This window comes from Cnephaeus nilssonii (assembly GCF_951640355.1).
Source record: "Cnephaeus nilssonii genome assembly, chromosome: 9".
NCBI lineage: Eukaryota > Metazoa > Chordata > Mammalia > Chiroptera > Vespertilionidae > Cnephaeus > Cnephaeus nilssonii.
This window is the reverse complement of record NC_137080.1, coordinates 15,736,421-15,757,867: the sequence shown is the minus strand read 5'-3', so window position 1 is coordinate 15,757,867 and position 21,447 is coordinate 15,736,421. Positions and strand designations below refer to the sequence as shown.

Below are 21,447 nucleotides of genomic sequence, written 5' to 3'. Positions count from 1 at the left end.
AATGGCCCATAGTTCCCAGAGGGAAAATATTCTTTTGAGAATAAATTGCATTCACTATGTCTCATTATGACATTTATTTTAGAGTAGGCTAAATTTGTAAAACTTGTAATGATGATGGGTTTTTCCTTCGTCTAGGCTTATGGGAAAAGACTTATTTTCAAAACTAGTCTAAGTCATTAACAGTAGTCACTGTTAATTTACTACTATTCCAAGTCTCTTTACCGCTAATCTACATTGATTTTCTGTCCTGAACACAGGAAGTGCACATTTTTAATGCTTTAGCTGCAGTGACTTTTCTTTTGGAGATTTTTTTTTTCTCCTAGAAAAATTAAATAGAAGAGGCAAAACAACTATTTGAATATAGACAAACAACTTAAAAATGACTTCAATAGTGCATATATTTTTAGGGAAGTAATATTATTAGAGTGAAAGAAGCATATGACCTGGAAATAGGACTTAGAGAGTACACCCCATTTATTCCTATTGGTTATATGGTACATGGAGATCTGAGCTCCATGAACAACTAAAATTCAAATCATGGCTGATCATCAGTAAATAGTAAAGTCCATCAATTTAGAAAAGTTTTCTTTTATAATACACATTGAGTATGTGACTATTTGCTTTTACTATTGTGCTCTGAGGTGTCCATACATTTCCCAAATTGCCATATTAGAATGTTTTTACAGTCTAGGTCTTCTCTTTGTCTCCCAATCACCAGGCGGCCTACAAGCCTTGCCCAGGATGGTGAGGATCCTCTCCTTTAGCACGCTGGCTCCAGGAAAAGCATAGTGAAGGAAGTCAGAGCAAGTGAAGCCTTGTCTGAAAATGCCTCACTGTTGTCTTTCTATTCTGCACCCTCCCTCAATGGGGAGAACTCATCGACAAGCACATGCAATACCTTAAAAGATACTTTGAGGTGAAAAAACAGAAACAAAAACAAAGAAAACAAAACACCATTGTGGCCTAAATTAAGGAACCAAGTGTAGTACTTAGAAATAAGCAGACATTACCATTTAAAACTTTAATACATGAACTAAAAGAAATATTCAGTTCTTTTCATTATTTTGGAAGAATCAATAGGGACATAATGATATACATAGCCTAACAGTTTATTACTCTTAAAACACAAGGAATGAAAATTCATGGAGATGGGCTTGTCTTTTTAACCATCACAGCTCTGCTTTATCAAATTAGCTATAACCACATTATTTTAATCTCTTGGTTTTCAGTAACAAAACAAAAACAACAACAACAACAACAACAATCTAATCTTCCCCATTCATTTGATTTTAGGATTAGTTACTGATGTCCTGGGAAGACTATCCATTAGATATGTAATATACATACATATTTTTGGTATATATTATGGGGATTTTTTCAATTATATAGAAACAAATTCTCCCATCAATTATTTGAAGCTCTTTTCAAATAATGAGTGTGGAGATACTTCATCCTTAATATATAATTATACATCATATATAAATTATATTATATATGCATATATGTTTACATAAGCATTGTCAACATCAAAATGTTTATTGCTATAAGAAAAATATAATTCTAATATTAATTTCTAGAAATTAAGGATACCCTATGATACTGTTCTTCCCCAAGACTAACATATCTATCACTAAGGGTTTTCTGTTCTTAAATCTTAAGACACTAGAGGCCCAGTGCAGGAATTCGTGCACAGTGAGGTCCCTTGGCCTGGCCAGAGATCGGGCCAATCAGGGCAGGCCAGTAGGGTGGGGGAGGACCATGGGAGGTTGGCCAGCTGTGGGAGGTTGACTATGGAAGTGCACTGACCACCAGGAGGCAGCTCTTGCATTGAGCATCCACCCCCTGGTAGTCAGTGTGCATCATAGCTACCGGCCAGCTGGCCAGTTGTAATGGTCACTTAGGCTTTTATTTATAGAGAAAGGTATCAAGGTGGAGGGTAACGTAAGTGGCAAGAATAAAATATATGATTCTTACAAATATTACCTTGATTTTGGTATGCTGTACTCTACATTCTTATAAAATGAGTAATACATTTTTAGCTATTTTTAATTCATATCTAGTTTTGAGACTGGGTTTCTTTGATCAAGCCAGTGGATCCAAATTGTATAAGGTATTTTTATTCTTTCAAATTAACTTCATTAAATAGAAAGAAGCAAAGAAATGACTCATGACATAAGGTAATGCTTTCATGGGAGCCATGTATGTGTTTATTCATGAATTATTTCACCAGAGTTAATTGGGGCTTTTTTTAATTTTTTTGTAGGGGGATGGGGAGTGATACTATTGAGAATTACACAATTTCGATGCTTTCTATGAATTCTGGCTTTAGGTTTCCTTTGCTTGGAACTGAAATAATCAATTTCATTTTGCTTCAATATATTATACTCCTTGAAAGCCAGAGGCCCTCAAAGAATACTAATAACTTCTTGTACCAATTAACTGCTTTAATTTTTTTAAATGTCTTTACTCTTAAACATACCAATACTCTCTACATTTTATTTGTTGATAATGTGTTCCGTGTTTCAGATGATGCCAACATGCTTTTTGGGGGCTTTTTTGAGTAAAATGTTGCATCAATAAATAAAAATCTTTACAAAAAGCAAATGTGGAAAGGGACGCATTTCTTAGACTCTATTTCAGGGTATCTGACTTTTTGTTTTAGTAAATTTAGACCTAAAGATAATGAAGCCTTAACACTTTTCAAATAATATATGCATTTTATAATATTTAAAGCAATACAAGATATCTCAAATAGAAAGAAAGTTAATTTTAATAAGAGAAAAATAATAAATATCAATGAAAATTTATAATATTTAAAGATTAAATATCTTTTCTATGTGATCCATATATAGATAAACACTAAGACTCCAGGGGGAAAATGAACAATGAACACCAAAAGATAATCTCCCAAAAAGGAAATAAAAATGGTTAATGAACATATGAAAAAGCCCAACTCAGTAAAAATAAGAAATGCAATTTAAAATATATTTTCTTCTCCTATCAGATTAACGAAAGTGAGAACAGATAATATTCAGGGTTAGCCGGAGTGCAGTGAAATAGACTCTGCTGTACAGTGGTGGGAAGAAAATTCAGTAAAATAATTAGGGATAGGCCATTCTCAGTTATATATTAAGAGCCTTAAAATTATTCATATTATTTCATTATACCTAGGAAATTCCTCCTAAGGAATTAAATTGCAAATAAAGATGAGGAATTTTTGTGGAGATAATAGGGAATTGTTTATAATAATGACATGGAAATAGCATAATATATACAAAAACAGCAAATGTATTATATATTATGTTATATAGTATAACATATAACATTAGTATAATTGGTAGAATGAACAAGGAATTGGTCATATAAGTTTCAAATTGTTTGATAATATGCTAAACCCAGTTCCTTCATTGACCAAAATTTTTGTCAGCTATGATGCCATTGAAATGTCTTTTAATTGTAGTAGTAGTTGTTTTTTTCCATTTAAGGGAAACTGAAAAATCTTAATTTCATTTTTATGGCAAATTATCTATTTTCCTGATTGCACTTTTGACTTTCAACATGGTATCACAGCCACCAGATTGCATGAATTATACAGAAATGGTTTGTTATACAGAAATTACACCAAAATAGGTAACTAGAACAGCAATTGGTACTAAAATTTGAGTGGTACTATAACATAAACCCAAAGACTCAGCCTTAGTTTGGAGACAAGAAGGCAGGTGGAGGCCAGGAGGGCAGCAAGGAGACTCTAGGTGGAGACAGGAAGAACATAAGGAAGCTGTTTTAGAGGGCCAGAGACAAGAGGACTCATGAAGATAATTGTCAGAACAGTTAGCTTGACCAGAGCCTGCAGTAACTGGGAAGACAGAGAATCTACAATAATAAAAGCATAATATGCTAATTAGACCGGTCAGCCGACCGACCTCCCGGACGTCCTTATGGACGAAGCCAGGGCTGTGAGGGCCGAGCCCCTTGCACGAATTTCATGCAGCGGGCCTCTAGTCTACCTATAAACTTGTGGACCAGGCTAAGGGGGTTTCAAGCAAAGAATTGACAGTGTTACTTGTCACCTTTTAAACATATATAACATGATATTTAAGAGAAAAATGAGCAAAAAAAAAAGAACAATTCATTTTTCAAGTATTATTTACAGGATATACTTCCAACTCAGGAATTGCTGATTTAGAAAATAAAAGTTTCACATTTACAGTATCTCCAGTTGTCAAGAGATTTTCCAGGTAAGACAATGCCTCAAAGAAAAGATCAAATTCAAAATGCTGTCTGCTAGTCAAGATCAAATCACAGATGTAGCTCTAAGACACCTTGTTAAGACCTCAGAAAGATTTCAGACTTTCTGAGCTATACAAAAGTTCTAACAATGTTAAAGATGTCCCATGGCATCCTTTTTTACCTTTCATGCTAGAGAGAGCAGCCCGTCTTGAAAAGATTTGTGGGTATGTATTTTATCTACAGGGATGGGGTTATAATTTGATACATAGAAATCATGTACCATATTTTAGAGTTGTAGCAGCTTGGAATAAAAGGGACAGAAATAGTTCAACTAACAGCTTGGAACACCTTACTCTATTTTAAAGTGCCTGCCAGACTATTGTTAATCTATACAGTTTAGTATTATTTCCAAATAGTAATAACAATAAAGAGCAAACTATTATAGCTAACACTTATTGACAAATTTTTAAACACCAAGTTTTGTGCTAAGGATATTTTATAGAATATCTCATTTACTCCTCAAAACAAACCTCCGAGTTTTTAAACTGTACAAACATTTTGATCCACACCTAGATTATTGTCCCAAGAACCTCATCAGAAATGGAGATGACATATCTATATGTATAATGATCAGAGTGGCATAATTTGTAAGAATAAAATCATGGAGAAACCTCAAAGTCTTTTATTAATAAAAGAAAAGTTAAAAGAATATTTTATATAATGGCTTATAATTCATCAGTTAATTAAAGCATATGAATTAATATAATTATTTCTTTCATTTAAAAGATAGGAACATTGAGGATCAGTGAGGTTATGCTCTCTAAGGTCACACAAAGTTTAGCTCAGTCGGTTAGAGCATCATCCCAATAGGCTAAGTTTGTGGGGTTGATCCTGGGTCAGGGCACACACAAGAATCAGCCAATGAGTGCATACATAAGTAGAACAACAAATCAAGGTCTCTCTCTCTCTCTCCCTCTCTCGCTCTGAACTCAATCAATAAGCAAAAATATTAAAGTCGCACAGAGTTTGGCAGATGCAAGATTTCAACCCAGGTATTATGACTTCACTCCCAAACCCTGTAAGAGTGTGCCTATATTGGATCAAAGTACAATTTATATTTTAAAAAATGAACCATACTATTAATATCCTGTGCATTGGAAAACTTCACTCTGCAATAGAACACATCTGTCTTTTTATGAGATTTACATGGGTACATAGCCTTAGATATGACATGCACTCAATTTCTGGGTGTGCACTCTGAAAAGACTATGAACTTTTTGCTCATCTTTAACCAGACAGTGAATGCCTGGGCCCCACTTGCTATCATATTGCCTATTTCTGAACCAAGGAGCATTATCTGGGTTCCAGATGACAAAGAGAATAGGTCATAGGAGGCATCTTTTATGTGAGGGAGGGCTTCCTGAAACTCAGACAACCTGCTGGCTTGTGCTGAATAAGGCAGAGCTTCACCTGTGCTATCTTCTACGTCTACTTTTACCACAAACTCACTTTATAATTTTAAATAAATGCCTATAGACGTTTCCTTTGTTAAAATAGAAGACAGAGGAAAAAAACGATGAGACAGAAAAAAAAGACATTAATGAAGAGCTATAGCTGAGATCTGAGGCACATACAAAAGTAAAAAAAATCCTAAGTTATGGTTCCCATAGCAACTGCAACACTGTTGGATTTCACTTTTATGTTAAGTAAGCTTAACTTGAGTGGGAATGCAAAATACTTTCTCTGAGCCAAAAAGGAAATCATGGAGAACACAGAGATATTGGTCCAGATTCCTTTGGCTTTCAAACATGTCAATTTTTAACCCTAATATGTACTAATATGTTCACACTGAAACTATAAATTCATTTGTATTAATTTAAACTATCTTTATTCAATTTTAAAATATGATTATTTAAAATGGGAAAATTCCCATTAAATCTATTATGTCAGAGGCTATGACTTTATACTTTATAAACATAGGGGCATAATTCTGCTTTTAATTACAAAAGAAAATTTGATGTAAGTACACTTTATGAAACCAATTGGATTGCATTCACTGTCATATGCTTTAAACTTGACATTTTCAGCTATTGTAGATGCCATTTGAAACTATGAAAACAAACATACTTACTTTAAGAAGAGGTTATGCATATAAATTTTTAAGACTTTTTTCATATATTTCTCTATTTCAGTAACATTTGAAAAAAGTAGGAAGGGTACTTACTCCTTTTATGTAACGAGGTCTATATTGAATAGTTCCAAATAAACCAAGAATGACGATAATAATATGTACAAAATTTGCCAGGATAGGTGCCCACTGATATCCAAGGAAGTCAAATATTTGCCTCTCCAGCACACAAACCTAGAATAGCAAAACGGGATACACAGATGAGCACACCGATGAAAGAAAGCATTGGATCTCAGTGACACCATGATGAGCAATTATAACTGTGGTACCCATGTCTGGCATTAGTCTTTAACAGTAAGAATGACATTTTCAGGTCTATTTCAAATGAAAACGCTGGGATCTGTGGATCCATGGACACTAGCAATCCTCTCAGGGTTGAGTTTGTGGAGGCTTCCAGCAGTATTCACAGGATGTCACCTGTGCAGTCACAGGATGAATTATATCGCCATAGTCGCTGTCAAGCACTTGAGCTCATCAACCTGGAAGTTCTTCGGGGAGTCCACAGGAAGGGTTTGTGGTTAGTACCTGCTCAATGTCCTTACATAAGGGAGGAGAACAAAAGGGGCTGGTATAGAAGAAAAAGGACTACTGAGTAAGTCAAGAGGCCTGAATTCTACACGCAGATCTGCCACTAAGCAGTTGCAGTGCCCCCGGTAAGTCATTTCCCTTCTCTAGGGGTCTGATTCCTCACATGCAAAATGCAGGATTCCAACTAATATCTAGGGTCCTTCTAACCCTAAGAGTATTGGATTGTAAATCAAACATGGCTTTTTGTCATACCCTGTTAGCTACCGTATCCAAGTAAAAGGAGGGCTCTAAAAGAAAATTAAATAATGGAATTAATTTTCTATTCCAATGGAAACAAAAATAAAATAAAAATAAAGCATTACTGTTATAAGAAAGCAAGGAACTGAAGTCATTTCAAATTCTCCTACATTCATCCGTGCTTATAGTTTTACAATGAAGACATACGTAAATGCGCAGTCAGCAGGGAAAGCAAACCAACCAACTAAGCAACCAAACCACCAAAAAATAAAAAATAAATAAAACTAAGATTGGCTCGAGTCCAGAAGTGGCATTTTCTACTGAAAAGTGAAACCTGGACAGATGGCAAGTCGCTCTTCAAATCTAATGAAGCAAGAGGGGAGGGGTGTTTTAAACCCAGCCTGATTCTTCCTGCCTGCCCCAGGTGGAATGACAATAAACTGTCTGTTTGAATTAAAACACTGTGAAAGGACCTGATGTTCCAAACAAAGATTCAACAAAACTTTTTAACTCAGGCTGTAAAGGAAAATTATTTGTAAAACCCCCGTTACCAACACCACTATGCTTTAAACTTAATTCTTGTCAGAAGGACATCCTAACTCTTGAAACTGTTAAATGAAATACGTGTAGCTTAGTTTGAAGACCGCTTGAATGACCATCGTTCCCACTGAATTTCTTTAGCTGAGCAGCACATTTTCCCATCAGGCAGTGCAAGAGAAAAGAAGCCCATGACAACGGTTTGCACAGCACCTGTGTTCCCTAAGGCACGCTGGGTACCATTGTTGTGGTTGCAACATAACAGCCCTGCCCAGTCAGATCCTCATTTCCACTTAGTCATGGCAATGCTTACAAAAAGAGCAGCTAAGTCTGTTCCAGCCTGAATATAAATCCACACATGCCAACAGAGTCCCAACAGTGGAAAGTAATGTTCTCACTAATAACCAGACTGGCATGGAACTTGCACGTGACCCCAGACTCGTAACCTTGAACTGACTTCTGATGAAACAGTCCTTCAACTGTGAGCATGCAGTTAATATTTCCTATAAAGAAGACTCACTGTGATGTTAGGTGGTGTTACAGGTGTCGTGTTGGAATACATCAATGGTGTAAAAAATAGGTGGTGATTCTCAGAGCACCATTGCTAATCATCTATGTAAAAGCCCATTCTAACAGAGATTGCTCTTATCCATAGCCTATGAATAAATAGTGAGTAGGGATGTAAAACAGCAGCAAGAAGAATGTAAACTATAAATTTTGAGCATCATAACTGTGGGGACGCAACAGGGAAAAAGTATAGAGGATGAAGCACATCAGTCAAACAGCGGGTAATCCCATTAATGCTTGAATTATGGAAGAAAATAGCAGTACTGTTGTTAATTATAAAGAATATATAGATGATAATATACTTGCTATGACTGCAAAGCTAAAATAAAGTCACATCAACATTTATCAGCCTTTTTTTCATGACAGAACTAATAGTGTCATCAAATATTATTTACAAGGTTATGCAGACTGAATAAGTTAATGTGCAGTTCTTCACTTATAACATTTCTGCCATTTCCGCTTTTTTTGATTGGCCCTATTAGCCATCACGAGTCGCTTTATCATGGATTGTGTAATTTAGAGATAGGACTGAAAAAATAGAAGATTCGCTAAAAAACAAATTCAGTGAGTATCATAGTAATGACTTAGAGAAGTAGTTTCAGTTTTTTCCAAGAATCTCTTCCAACAGGATGTGTTGCAACTATAAAATTACTGGGAGGGCTGTGGGGTTGGGGGAAAGAGGAAACATATTTGTTAAACTACATTTGTGCTGGGCATTCACACTATTCCAAGTCATGTGTTGTCTCACTGATTCTGCACAAAAACCAGGGAGATAACTATGATTGTCCTATTTTTCAGATTAAGAAATCTAAGAGGTGGTGTGGCTAAGTGATCCGCCGAGGTCTGAGAAGTGTTAAGTGTTAGAACAGACATGCCGGTCTCTGTGCATGGTCCCTGTGTCTGCCCCTGCTGTGTGGACTCCAGGCACACCTAGTTCCAAAACAAAACGCTTTCACAGTTTATGTTGCTGACCTCCGCTTGTTACACGACATGCTACATTTTTACCTTCTTTATTTAGTCCAGAGGACGTCTGATCACACTTGTCAGATCATGACATTATATCATCATGGGTCAAGGCAAACCTCCTTTTTTTCTTTGCTCATTTTACTTTCTTCTTTGCCTCTTTCAACCCATGTTCTCAGTGTTATCCCCCTTTCTCTCATTGGACTCTTGGTTATATATATAAATTTTATGTTCTTTCAATCACCTGATTTACAAATATATGTATATGCCTTGGAAAACATATGGTGTTGCTGAGTGTGTGATTTTCATATTAAAAATCTTATGGGTTAAGTCTCTTTCATGCTTGTCCATTTTACTCTATAAATTGTGGGTTTTTTTGTGTGTGTTTGGTTTCTGAACCCTAACCTATTATAAATGCACTAGAGGCCTGATGCACGAAATTCGAGCAAGAGTAGGCCTTCCTTCCCCCAGCTGCCAGCACCAGCTTCCCTCTGGCACCCAGGACCCGGGCTTCCCTTGCAGCCCCGGCATCGTCTGGAAGGTCGTCCAGAAGAATATCTGGTCTAATTAGCATATTATGCTTTTATTATTATAGATAACTTGGTGCTTTCCACAAAGAGTTCTGTTCCCTTCCATTACTATCACTTAGGAGGTTTTTTTTACTTTTTTAATATAAATAGGGGCTGATCTTTATCAATTACTTCTGCATCTACAAAGATATTTACTTTATACTCTTCTTTTAGATCATTAATGTGACTGACTCTATTATCCATTTTTGTCATGTTCAGATATGACTTTTGATGGTGTTTTATAAGTACTGAGCAACACAAAGCATACCTAAGGTACTAGTGAGTATGTGGGGTTGGGGATATGTGCTGAGATGAATCAGACAATTTTTATGTTTTCCGGCAGAATCGGCCTTATATGATGAGATATGCTAATATCTGAAATGGTTCTTAGGGCAGAAATTCTCAAAACTCTCAAGAGGGCCCAGGTGTAGCTGTTCAAATGACACCCTCACTATAGATCTATGTAGTTGGTTCTGATCCACTTCCAAGTCTATTCATGTGGCAAGCGCATACAAACAAAAACATCCCGATGTGGCTAACATTACCAACACACAGAAACGCATATGAGGAATGTGTTGACTATATTTAATAAGGGACTTTAGGAATTAGGTAGAATCAGTTGCTAAGTTCACCATTAGCATTAGCTATTTGTTCAATACTGATTTTTTATTCATCAAGAGCTCAGTGAAAGCCAAATAGCAAAAATAGCTTGCAATGTTCTTACTTTCATATGGTATTGCCTTCTCATAGCAAATGACTTTCTCTAGAGATAACTCTATTGCTATTTTTGAACAGCACAATCATATTAAACATATTAAAGCTGCCATCTGGAGAATTTGAAATTTGTCAACTAGGTAAAATTGCAGATATATATTTTTTTCTGAAAAGCTGATAAAGAATCCCAAAACATGCCTCATATATCATTATTAGAGAAGCGATGGCTAGGTAGCTCTCAGCTTGGGTCTTAATAAATACTTGTATATCTTTGTATGGATTTTTATTCTGTGAATTCAAAACGAGGTAAAATGCCCCTCCAATACTCCTGTCCTCTCCCCATTTGAAGCAGTGGATTAACAATGTAATTACTGTCATCAATGTTCCCTGTTTAGCAAACGCTGTATATCTAACTGGGTTGGAGTTGGGGGGCGTGCATACCATCTCAGGGAACAGAAGTGGATGCCATAGAGTCCTGCACCCGGGTTATTTCCTGTCTTCTTTCTCTCCTATCTGCTCTTCCCCTGCTTCAAGGAAGACAGCAACCCTTCCAGTCCACCGTTTATGTGACTGAAGCAAGGCAGCCATATGGAAGATGTCAATCAAACCTCTCAAACTCTAGGCTATGTCTCTTTCATACAATTCAATTTCATAAGGATGGGAGATAGAGTGACAGCCTCACTTACTGACTGCTAAAGGGCAATCAAGAGTTGAAATGAAAGCACGAATGTTATCAAGATCAAGACCATGCACTGGCAGTCACTGTGGCAGCAGGTTATATCAGGCATTGCAACTAGGAACACAAAAGAATAGTCGTTTAGATGCCTAGAGAAACATGTTAGAATTTGTCCTGAGGTACACTATTTTGGGGAATGTAAATACTATGTCTTCTGTGCCCTTTAAAGTAGCCATCTTATTGAACTGGACACCAATATGGAGATTCTGTTTTGAAAAGAAGCAGTCATCATACTTGTTTTCCTATTGAGAAAAGGCGCCTGTGGGACTGATCCTGGGTGAATGAAATAAGAGATGATGTTCACTATCAGCTTTAGGGGTTCCACCACAGACTCCATTAATGTAGCATGGATAACTGGAACAGGCTCAAAGTGATACATTCTGTCAAGCTATGAAATGTATTTCATACCTTCTGCTTGACAATTCGAAGCATTACAAGTACTCCTAAATCATACACCTGGTTTCTCTGTCTGCATGCACACACATTTTATATATACTAGTACTATTCAGAGCACTATTCCAAGCATTTTACAGATAGAAGCTTATTTAATGAAACATAACATATCATTTCCATTTTAAAGATGAGAAAATTAAGGCAGAGAGGTTAATTGCTCCAGACTGTTAATTGGTGAAGATTATTTACCTGGAATCCAAGCTTTGAACCATAATCATATCACCTCCAAGTTAAAAGTAGTAAAATATTGCCCAGCGGGTGTGGCTCAGTGGTTGAGTGTTGACCCATGAACCAAGAGGCCCCGGGTTTCATTCCCTGTCAGGGCACATGCCTGGCTTGCAGGCTCAATTCCCATTGGGGGTCCTGTAGGAGGCAGCCAATCAATGCATCTCCCTCATTGATGTTTCTATCTCCCTCACTCTCTCTCCCTAAAAAAAATCAATTTTAAATAGTAGTAAAATATCATTGATAAAACATTCAATTAAATTTCTTGTATATTTTAAACATTTGAAAAACAGTCTAAAGCTATCCATCAAATTTAACTGAGTTTGCAGAAAATAGGGTAAGTAAAAAAAAAAGTGTGTGTGTATGCACATGTATATAGAGATATGGATATCGATATGGATAGGGATACAGATATAGACATATAGAGAGCATCCCTTACATGAATGCAGTGAGAAGCCAGCCACATTCCAGCCATATACAGAGTTTCATCTAACAAATCACTCAAAATGTTAGAGAAAAATTATGAGGAATATTTGTCAATAAAATCTTTAAACCATTTCTTTATATAAAGTGTCATTATGAGTATTATATTAGGGGTCACAGAATTTGACTTAGATTCATAAAAGACTTTCATTAAATCATACAGAACATATTTTGTTTCACATGTGAATAATCAAGTCAACAAAATAAAACTTGCAATCCAGATTTTTAAAAAGTCACAAAATGGTATTTCCTGCTTTGCCTTTTTAATCTCAGGGTTTTTTGTTGTTGCTGTTGTTTATTTTTTTGTCTGTTTATTTCTAGTTGAACTGGCTTTATTTGCTTCACTGATAATCACATTTTGCTTTGAAGGAAACAATGCCAGTCTCAGACCTCAACCCCCAGGCTCCGCCTGAGCTCTGCCAGGTCCACCATTAGTCAGGCAGCTTAATTGTCTTGGCATCACCACGTGTGGCACTCCCTGCCACTCTCCTATTTCCAGTTGCTCCAAGAGGGTTGACCAGTCTTCTGGTCAAGCAACGTCTAAGCCCTCGTCTGAAATTATAGTCCTGTAAATGCATAGAGAATCAAGCAGCGTCATGGTGGGAATTAGAAATCAGCCTGGTCAGTAAGCACAATCTACTAATTATTTGCACTGATGGTTTTCCTGGAAGAAAATAATCATGAGTCTTGATAAAAAGCAAACAAAATTACCTCAACTCCCTTATGTTATCTCATTTTAAAATAAGGTGGCAATTTTAGGTTGTTTCAACGTATCCATTCTCAAAGTCCTAATTCTAAATTATCCTTTGAAATCAGGTATATTTTACAATAATGATATGTGCTAGGAGTCCTGCATTAAGCTCATTTTAATTAACTGATTTTTTACATAATTGTATTGAAAATAGACCATAAAATAATATATTTCTATTTTAATACGTTTAAGGCTATCATAATTTTAAAACTACACAGGTTTCACAGGTTTTTTTTTGTATTTTTGGAAATAATCATAGATCAAGTTATTTATTGAAAATTACAAACCTACACCTACAACATAGATATAATTTAAAGTTTAACTAACAATGAAAAGTACATATCTTTCTATTAATTTTAGCATATTTGGGTACTAGAAAGGAACCAAACACAATGGGTTTCTATGAATTACAGAAATTTATATGTATGTATCTAGAGCTATTTCTATTATCTACATGTCAATATCTATGTCTATGTTTATATCTATCCATGTATATAATATACATATAATTTATATGTCTACATATTTTAGATGTGGACTTGCCCATATAAAACTGTGATATTTATGCAGTGACTTTTATCAACCTGTTATAATAAATACATAATGACATGATTTATATGTAGACTCTAAAAATATTAAAGGTTGGAATAGTGTTTTAAATAGCTGGCATACAAAAATTTAAACAATATTTATATTAATTATTAACCAACACTATAGAAGGTATAGATTTTTAAATACCAACTGAAAATTGAGGACTATTCTTTGATGCTGGACCTATTCAATAATTTACCAAGTGGTAACCATGTGAAGCAATGGATAAGTTCATTACTTTGACTGTGGTAATCACTGCACAGGCATACTTATACAACATATAACATTGTTCACTTTAATGATGCCCTTTTTGTAAATCATACCTCAATATATCTAGAACAAAATTAAAAATAATTTTCCAATACTGAAAAGGTACAAAAATAAGTCATTCCAACCGGCTACTGAGTGTCTGTTCTCCTAGGAGGTTCAGTCTCATTCTAAGGTAATTGAGTGATGTCAGCTTTCACATTTCACAGTGTAATTGATACTTAGTGATATAGGAGGTTCTATATCTGTTTTATAGAGCAATTTCATCAGAAGTAACCAGCTAGTTGGAATAGCTATAAATTTTTTCAATATCAGACTTATTTTTAATGAGAAAAGTAACTTATGCTTGCCCTCACAAATCAAACTAAGATTTGGAAATGTATATAAAAAAGTTAATAATCTTTAATCAAAATTAGAAGTTGGATGCTTATTTTCCCACTGTAGCTTATTGTTCTCCACACTTCCAGGTAATGTTTAGAGTTTGACTTGAATAATTTGACTCTAGATTGGGCCTTGACAGAGGGCAGGGGGTGCTGAGATGAGGTGTCTGTGTACTAGAAGCTCTTAAGTTTACAAAAGGGAAGAGGAGTTTCAACAAGTTGCTCTTAAATAAAATTTGAATGTGAACTTTTTAATACAATCCTTCAATTCTGAATAGTTTCTCGGTCCACTTCCCCTTCTATAAACATAAATTGATATCCTGAAAATTAATATAAATTTTTATTCTGTGAAGCTGTTCTGCCTTGAACCCATATGAGCTGAGGAAATGCACTGTATTAAACTTAGAAAAAACTTCAAAGGCTAGGAGAAATATTAAGAGGTAGTTAGATCCTATCCACAGGGTGATCTGTTTCCTTCACCCTCTACAAGGAAGACAGACTTTTATCAGCTCCTTCTTAACATTCCTAAAAGTGCATCTGATAGCTGCTTCAAAATTGCCATGGCATGCACATTAGACACGATACTCCTCACCCACCATGAACCATTTGATAAAGCATAGATGCTTCTCAAATTTGAATTCATTATTGACGAGGTGATACTGTGGACATCTGAGGAGGAGTATATCAAAGAGCTACACGTCTTAAAGAACCATGGGGACACACAACATTTGTTAAGCTGGCAGATGGTGTTGTCACCTGTTATTATAAACAAATGAAAAAGCAAACAGGTATTGCAGGATAGATGATATGATTTATAAACCAGTTGTAATGTTGACCTTATCTGGACTGTTAGTTTGACAGAGGCTAGGAATTAACTACATGATGAATTTTATTTTCTCCTTGACAAGAAATGCAACTTGTGAACTGTATGAACATGACCACATTGTGAAACTCAAGAGTCTACAGAATGCTTCTTCAGTTGACAGGTGAAATATAGGTATGGAGTCAGGCAGGGTTGTCTCTGCAGAGCAAGGCCAGTGAAAAAATGCTGTAATTTGCAGCCTATACTGTTCAGCTTTATAATGCCAAATGTTATTTTCTATATATGCCATTTGGTTTCTTCAGTTCCATCCCAATCCGAATTTATAGTAAAACTAAAGAAAATGGGAACTTCATAATTAACATGATTTAAACAAGTCCAGCATGTTCTAACACCAATAATAGGTATTAATAGATAGTCCTTATTCCACCCATTGTCTTAAGACCTGTTGTATGTGTACTAAATGTGCAAATACATAAAATGCAGTGATTAGCCATTATAATTACTTAGTATAGAAACCTTAATATTTGTATCTGTAAATGGCTGTTAACATTTCATCTCCCTCATAGGTTTTACGCTGTTTGAATGAGATATTAATGACAAACAACACTTATTAAATGGTTGCTATGTATCATGAATTTTATATGCATTGCTTAATTTAATACTTATAACACACTATAAGTATTTACTATATGTAAGTTTCATTATTACATCCATTTTACAGATAAGGAAACTGAAGCATTGAATAGTTAATTAACTTTGACAAGGTCATGAAAATTGTAAGTTAAGTCCACAGAGTCTGGATCGAGAGTCCACATTTCCAACCAAAACAGTGCACCATGTGACATCCCACCATAGCTTGTTATTAGTCTCCCATTCTTTGGTCTTTTCCTTTTCTAATCCATCCTCCCTATGCCACCAAAACTACCTTTCTAAAATGTAATCCTAACCCGTTATTTCTTTATTACTTTCAGTGTGTTTTCACTAAATCCATACATTCAAATTCATTCTCACATCCAAAAATACCATTTAGCTTCTGACTGAAGTTTTCATTCCACTCACCCAATATGCTCTCAAACACAGCCTAAACTTTATCTTAAAATCACAACACATTTCCTCGCACACTTCTACACCGTTCTATACCCAGTGCACACTTCCTGGAACAAACTTCCTACTCTTCACCAGACAAACAATATCCACTGTTCAAGATCCTGATCAAACTTCTCCAGTGAATCTCCTAATAGCTTTGAGAGAGAGTGGAGCAGCCTCCTTGGGGCTGCTTACCTCTCAGATCAACTTGTTATAGTCACTTCCTATTGTGTCACAAGTATTCATTTTCAGGTCTTTCTCCTTCACTGGACTCTGAGCTCCTCCAGGATGAGAATGGAGATTGATGTAGCCTTGGGTGATAAGTGCCAGCTATCGGGCAAATAGTTGGCCCTCGCCAGCATTTATCAATGCCTACTTGTTTTTCATATGAAAATCATTTAAGTCCCATATGAGCAGCAAGTTCAAAAGTTTAATTCAATAAACATTTATGGGACACTAACATCTGTAAGGCACTGTAGTGGGTATAAGCAGGTGTGAACCATACCTGGCCCTGCCCTTAAAGAGGTGCCAGAGTGGCTCTGGCATATCCCCAGTTAATTCGACACATTCCACTAACAGGGTTATGTGTGGGGTGTTGGGTGAGCACAGAAGAATGACAATTAGTGCTTGGTGAGGAGAGGAGAGAGCATAAATATTAAGGCTGTAGTCCCCCAAATTTTCATTTAAACCTCCATTACTAATCAAGTATAACTTTTTCCATTTAGCAGCTGTATTCACCCACACCTTGATAACTCTGATAGTCAGCTAGGTTGTTACTTAGGGTAGCTCCATTATGATCTGAGGAATCCAAAGAGGTAAAGCTGCTGTAACTAGTCCTGTTCGAGTGTTCATTCTCTGATAATCCAAAATGGAAAATGGCTAGTTGTTTGCACATATTGTGATTTGGCAAACTCATCAATTAATGCTGTCAACATGGTTAGTTTCTCCTTGTAATAAAAAAAAGAGAGAAAAGAAAAAATGAAAAAAAAAGATAAATAAAACAGACCCTATTGGGCCACAGATTGATTGGTTATTTCTGAACTATTTGTAGATGACATTTTGTTTTGAGAGTTTTGGTAAGAGACTTGAACAACCACAGCATCAGAGTCAATTCTTTATGTGTTCCTTCTCTGTCAATGTTCTAAAAGTCTACATATTTACATGTTCTATTATGGCTTCTGAAACATGAATTTCTTGAAAGCCGTTCTCTTTGGTTCTTTTTGTTGTTGTTAATCCTCACCCGAGGATATTTTTTTTCCATTAATTTTTAGAAAGAGTGGAGGGAGGGGAAGAGACACACATCCATTGGTTGCCTCTTGCACTCACCCTGACCAGGGCTGGGATGGAGTCTGCAAACCTTGACTGGGATCTAACCCTGGACCCTTCAGTTCACAGGCTGATGCTCTATCCACTGAGCCAAACTGGCTAGGCTCTCTGGTTATTTAGGGTATTGCTCTCCATGCCCAGAACTATATCTTGCACATATTACCCTCACCACAATTACTGAGTGTTGAGTGGAAATAATTACAAATGTCAAAGTTACAATTTCACCTCACAGTTCTTAGATTGCATTAAATAAAAGGAGAATTTATAGGATTAGAATTCAATGGGCCTTGACTACATTAAAATGTTCACTATAATAGCACATAAATTAGAGAATTTCTATGTGCCCTTGTTCCCTTGCAGTTTATTTTCAAGACAAAAGCCAGTGTGATCCTCTTAAAACAATCCCAGATCTTGTCACCTCTCTGCTCAAAATTCTCCAATGGCTTTGTATCTCAGAATAAAATAATGGATTGAGTCCTTCCATTATCTGCTTCTCACCTCTTTGACTTCCTCTTCTGTGACTTTCCCTGAACTCTTTTCACTACAAGCACACTGGGCTCCTTGCTGATTCTTGAACACAGCCGCCTTCTCCTGCCTTAATGCTTTTTTACAGGTTTTGCCTTATCTGCCTGGAAAACTCTTTCCCCAGCTACCTGTGTGGCTTACTCCCTCATTTCTTTTAGTTATTTACTCAAAATTCATCTTTTCATTGAGACCTTTCTAATCACCTTATCTAAATTTGATATCTCACAGTAACCAGCTGTTTCAAACCTCCCATTTTTGCTTTATTATTTCTCCTTAGTAGCTCCATTCTCTATCATGTTATGAATGTTACCTTCTTATCTTACTTATTTCCTGTTTTCCCCCACTAAACTGTGAACTCCACAAGGTCTGGGAACTTTTTCTTTGGTTTACTATAATACACTGAGTGGCCAGATTATTATGATCTCTGAACGCATAATAATCTGATCACTCAGTGTGTGTATGTATGTATATATATATATATATATATATATATATATATATATATATTCTCTAATAAAATGGTAATATGCAAATTAACCATCACTCCGCTACATAAGCCACGCCCACCAGCCAAGCCATGCCAAGTATGCAAATTAACCCAAACCAAGATGGCTACAGCCACAGACAGCAAGGTTTCCTAGGTAACAGAGGAAGCCAAGCTTTCCATAGCCGTTGCAGGCCTAAGCCTCCACTCAAGCTACAAAGTTTCAATTATAGAAGGTAAACAAATTCAAACAAATGGCGGCAGAATGGAGCTTGAGAGAGCAGGCCAGGGTTGCTGGCGGCAACAGGGGAAGCAAAGCTTTCCTCACACCCTGGCCGGGCCCACTCGCTTAAGGCTACAAAGTTTCAATTGTAGAAGGTGAATTAACTGCCACAGAAATGGCTGCCGCCCCGGAGGGAACAGCAGGCTTGGCTCCGCTCCAGGCTACAAAGTTTCAATTGTAGAAGGAAAATAAATCCCAGATACCAGGGCCTCTGCTTGGGTTGGCAGGGGGCATGGCTGGCCTGCAAACCACCACAGGCCCCTCGCTCAGGCCACCCCACGCCCCAAGGGAACCCCACCCTGATCCGGGACACCCTTCAGGGCAAACCAGCTGGCCCCCACCCATGCACCAGGCCTCTATCTTATCTAATAAAAGAGTAATATGCAGATTGATCATCACTGCAACACACAATATAGCTGCCCCCATGTGGTCAAAGATCCTGCCCCCATGTGGACACAAGATGGCCACTACAAGATGGCCAGCAGGGGAGGGCAGTTGGGAGGCACCCGGCCTGCAAGGGAGGGCAGTTGAGAGGGACCAGGCTTGCAAGGGAGGGCAGTTGGAGGTGATCAACCCTGCAGGAGAGGGCAGTTAGGGGTGACCAGGCCGGCAGAGGAGGGCAGTTGGAGGTGATCAACCCTGCAGGAGAGGGCAGTTAGGGGTGACCAGGCTGGCAGAGGAGGGAAGTTTGGGGCAAACAGGCTGGCAGGGGAGCAGTTAAGCATCAACCAGGCTGGCAGTGGAGTGGTTAGGGGGTGATCAGACTGGCAGGCAGAAGCGGTTAGGGGCAATCAGGAAGGCAGGCAGGCAAGCAGTTGGGAGCCAGCAGTCCTGGATTGTGAGAGGGATGTCCGACTGCCCGTTTAAATGGGCAGTTGGACATCCCTCCAGGAGTCCCAGATTGGAGAGGGTACAGGCTGGGCTGAGGGACAACCCCCCGCCGTGCACGAATTTCTAGTATATATATATACTAGAAGCCCGGTGCATGAATTCATGCATGGATGGGGTCCGGCTAGCATGGCCAAGGGAAGGGGACATGGGCGATTGGCCGGCCTGCCTGCTGGTCGAAATCCTGATCAAGGGGACAATTTGCATATTAGCCTTTTATTATATAGATATACACTGAGTGGCCAGATTATTATGTGTTCAGAGATCATAATAATCTGGCCACTCAGTGTATACCGAGTGTCTAGAATAGTGCATGACCTAGTGCTGAAAGACTGAATGAATCTCAGTAATGGTATGAAATATTTTTTAAAATAAAGTGTTAAAAATTAGGAAGGGTACTAGCTTGCTACTGTAGTGACTTATAGATGCTATTCTAACTTTAACTAGTTGTGTAATCATGATTAAAGCTGGTTCACTCACTATCTTTAACAAAAATCACTACCAATGAGAATCAATAAATAATATTAATAATCAATCTTATCTATTTAATACTTTGCTAGAAGACACAAATCCCTTAGGATGTCTTATTTGCAGAATGAACCCACAAAACTTTATTTTTGTGTATAAGCTTGAGGAAATATGAAAAGGAAGAAGACAAAGTGTCCAGGGGAAACATCCCACCTCAGGCATGTGTGATCTTTAATCTAGGCTTGCAAAGTACTTTATGAATAATTGAAAAAATGTAAATTATCCAATTATCCCAATCTTCTCATAAATATCATTAGAGGAAATTCCACTGCTATCACAATGCCTTAGCAGTACATAACTTACTGCAACCTTGCCCGGAGTGCACAGAGGGGAGAACTCCCCAAATGACTAAAGTTCAATTTTTCACCAGCAAAGAAGAATGAAACTTCATGCTCTTTTTGGGTAGGAAGTAAAGAGTGTATCCCCTGCCCACCTGATATTCATATCTGCTACATGTCCACTATTTTGACTTTTAAACAATTCTATGTAGGAGAAACTATTTTTCCTCATTTATAGTTGGGAAAAAATTAGTGCCCAGAGAGTTTACTAGCTTATCTGAAAATCTGACTGTTTCCAATCTTCTTTATCACTGCATCATAGTTTAGCCAATATGATACTATTATATATTACATTGTTTTGAGTTCCCATGTTGCTTTCCAAGATTTCTTGGATGTAATGAAATACAAAGGTGAGAAAATAAAGACTTTTGCAAAATTAGAACTTTCATCATTGAATTATTTTTTTACATGGATCTAATGCTTGCACCAAAAATAAAAGAATAAATTCAAACAAATCTTCCATGATGCAATTTCTGATCCTCATTTCCTTTTGAAATAGGCCATAATGAAACAACGAAATAAGGCAAAGATGCAAATGCACAGTTCTGTGAAGGCAAACTCTGTAGTTATGGTTCCTGAATTTCAAACCCACCTTTGCTGCTTAGTAACTGTGTGAATCAGACCAATTGGATTGTTTTATCGATCCTTCATTTCTTTTAATCTTTAAAAAGAATATCACAGTAGCACCTACCTCATATTATCGCTTGAGAATTAAACGTGTTAGTACATGGCAGTTGCATGGAGAAG

The 21,447-nt window shown here is 36.9% G+C and overlaps 1 protein-coding gene across 2 annotated transcripts in view; it reads right to left on the bottom strand.

The window, feature by feature from the left end:
• NKAIN2 (sodium/potassium transporting ATPase interacting 2) overlaps positions 1–21,447 on the bottom strand; it is a gene marked incomplete at its 3' end in the record, with an annotated part of 783,638 nt that overhangs the window by 392,600 nt on the left and 369,591 nt on the right. For both annotated transcript variants that reach the window (XM_079781273.1, XM_079781274.1), the window contains exon 2: positions 6,455–6,592. In XM_079781273.1, coding sequence (XP_079637399.1) covers positions 6,455–6,592 — 138 coding nt within the window. The remainder of the gene's footprint in view (positions 1–6,454; positions 6,593–21,447) is intronic.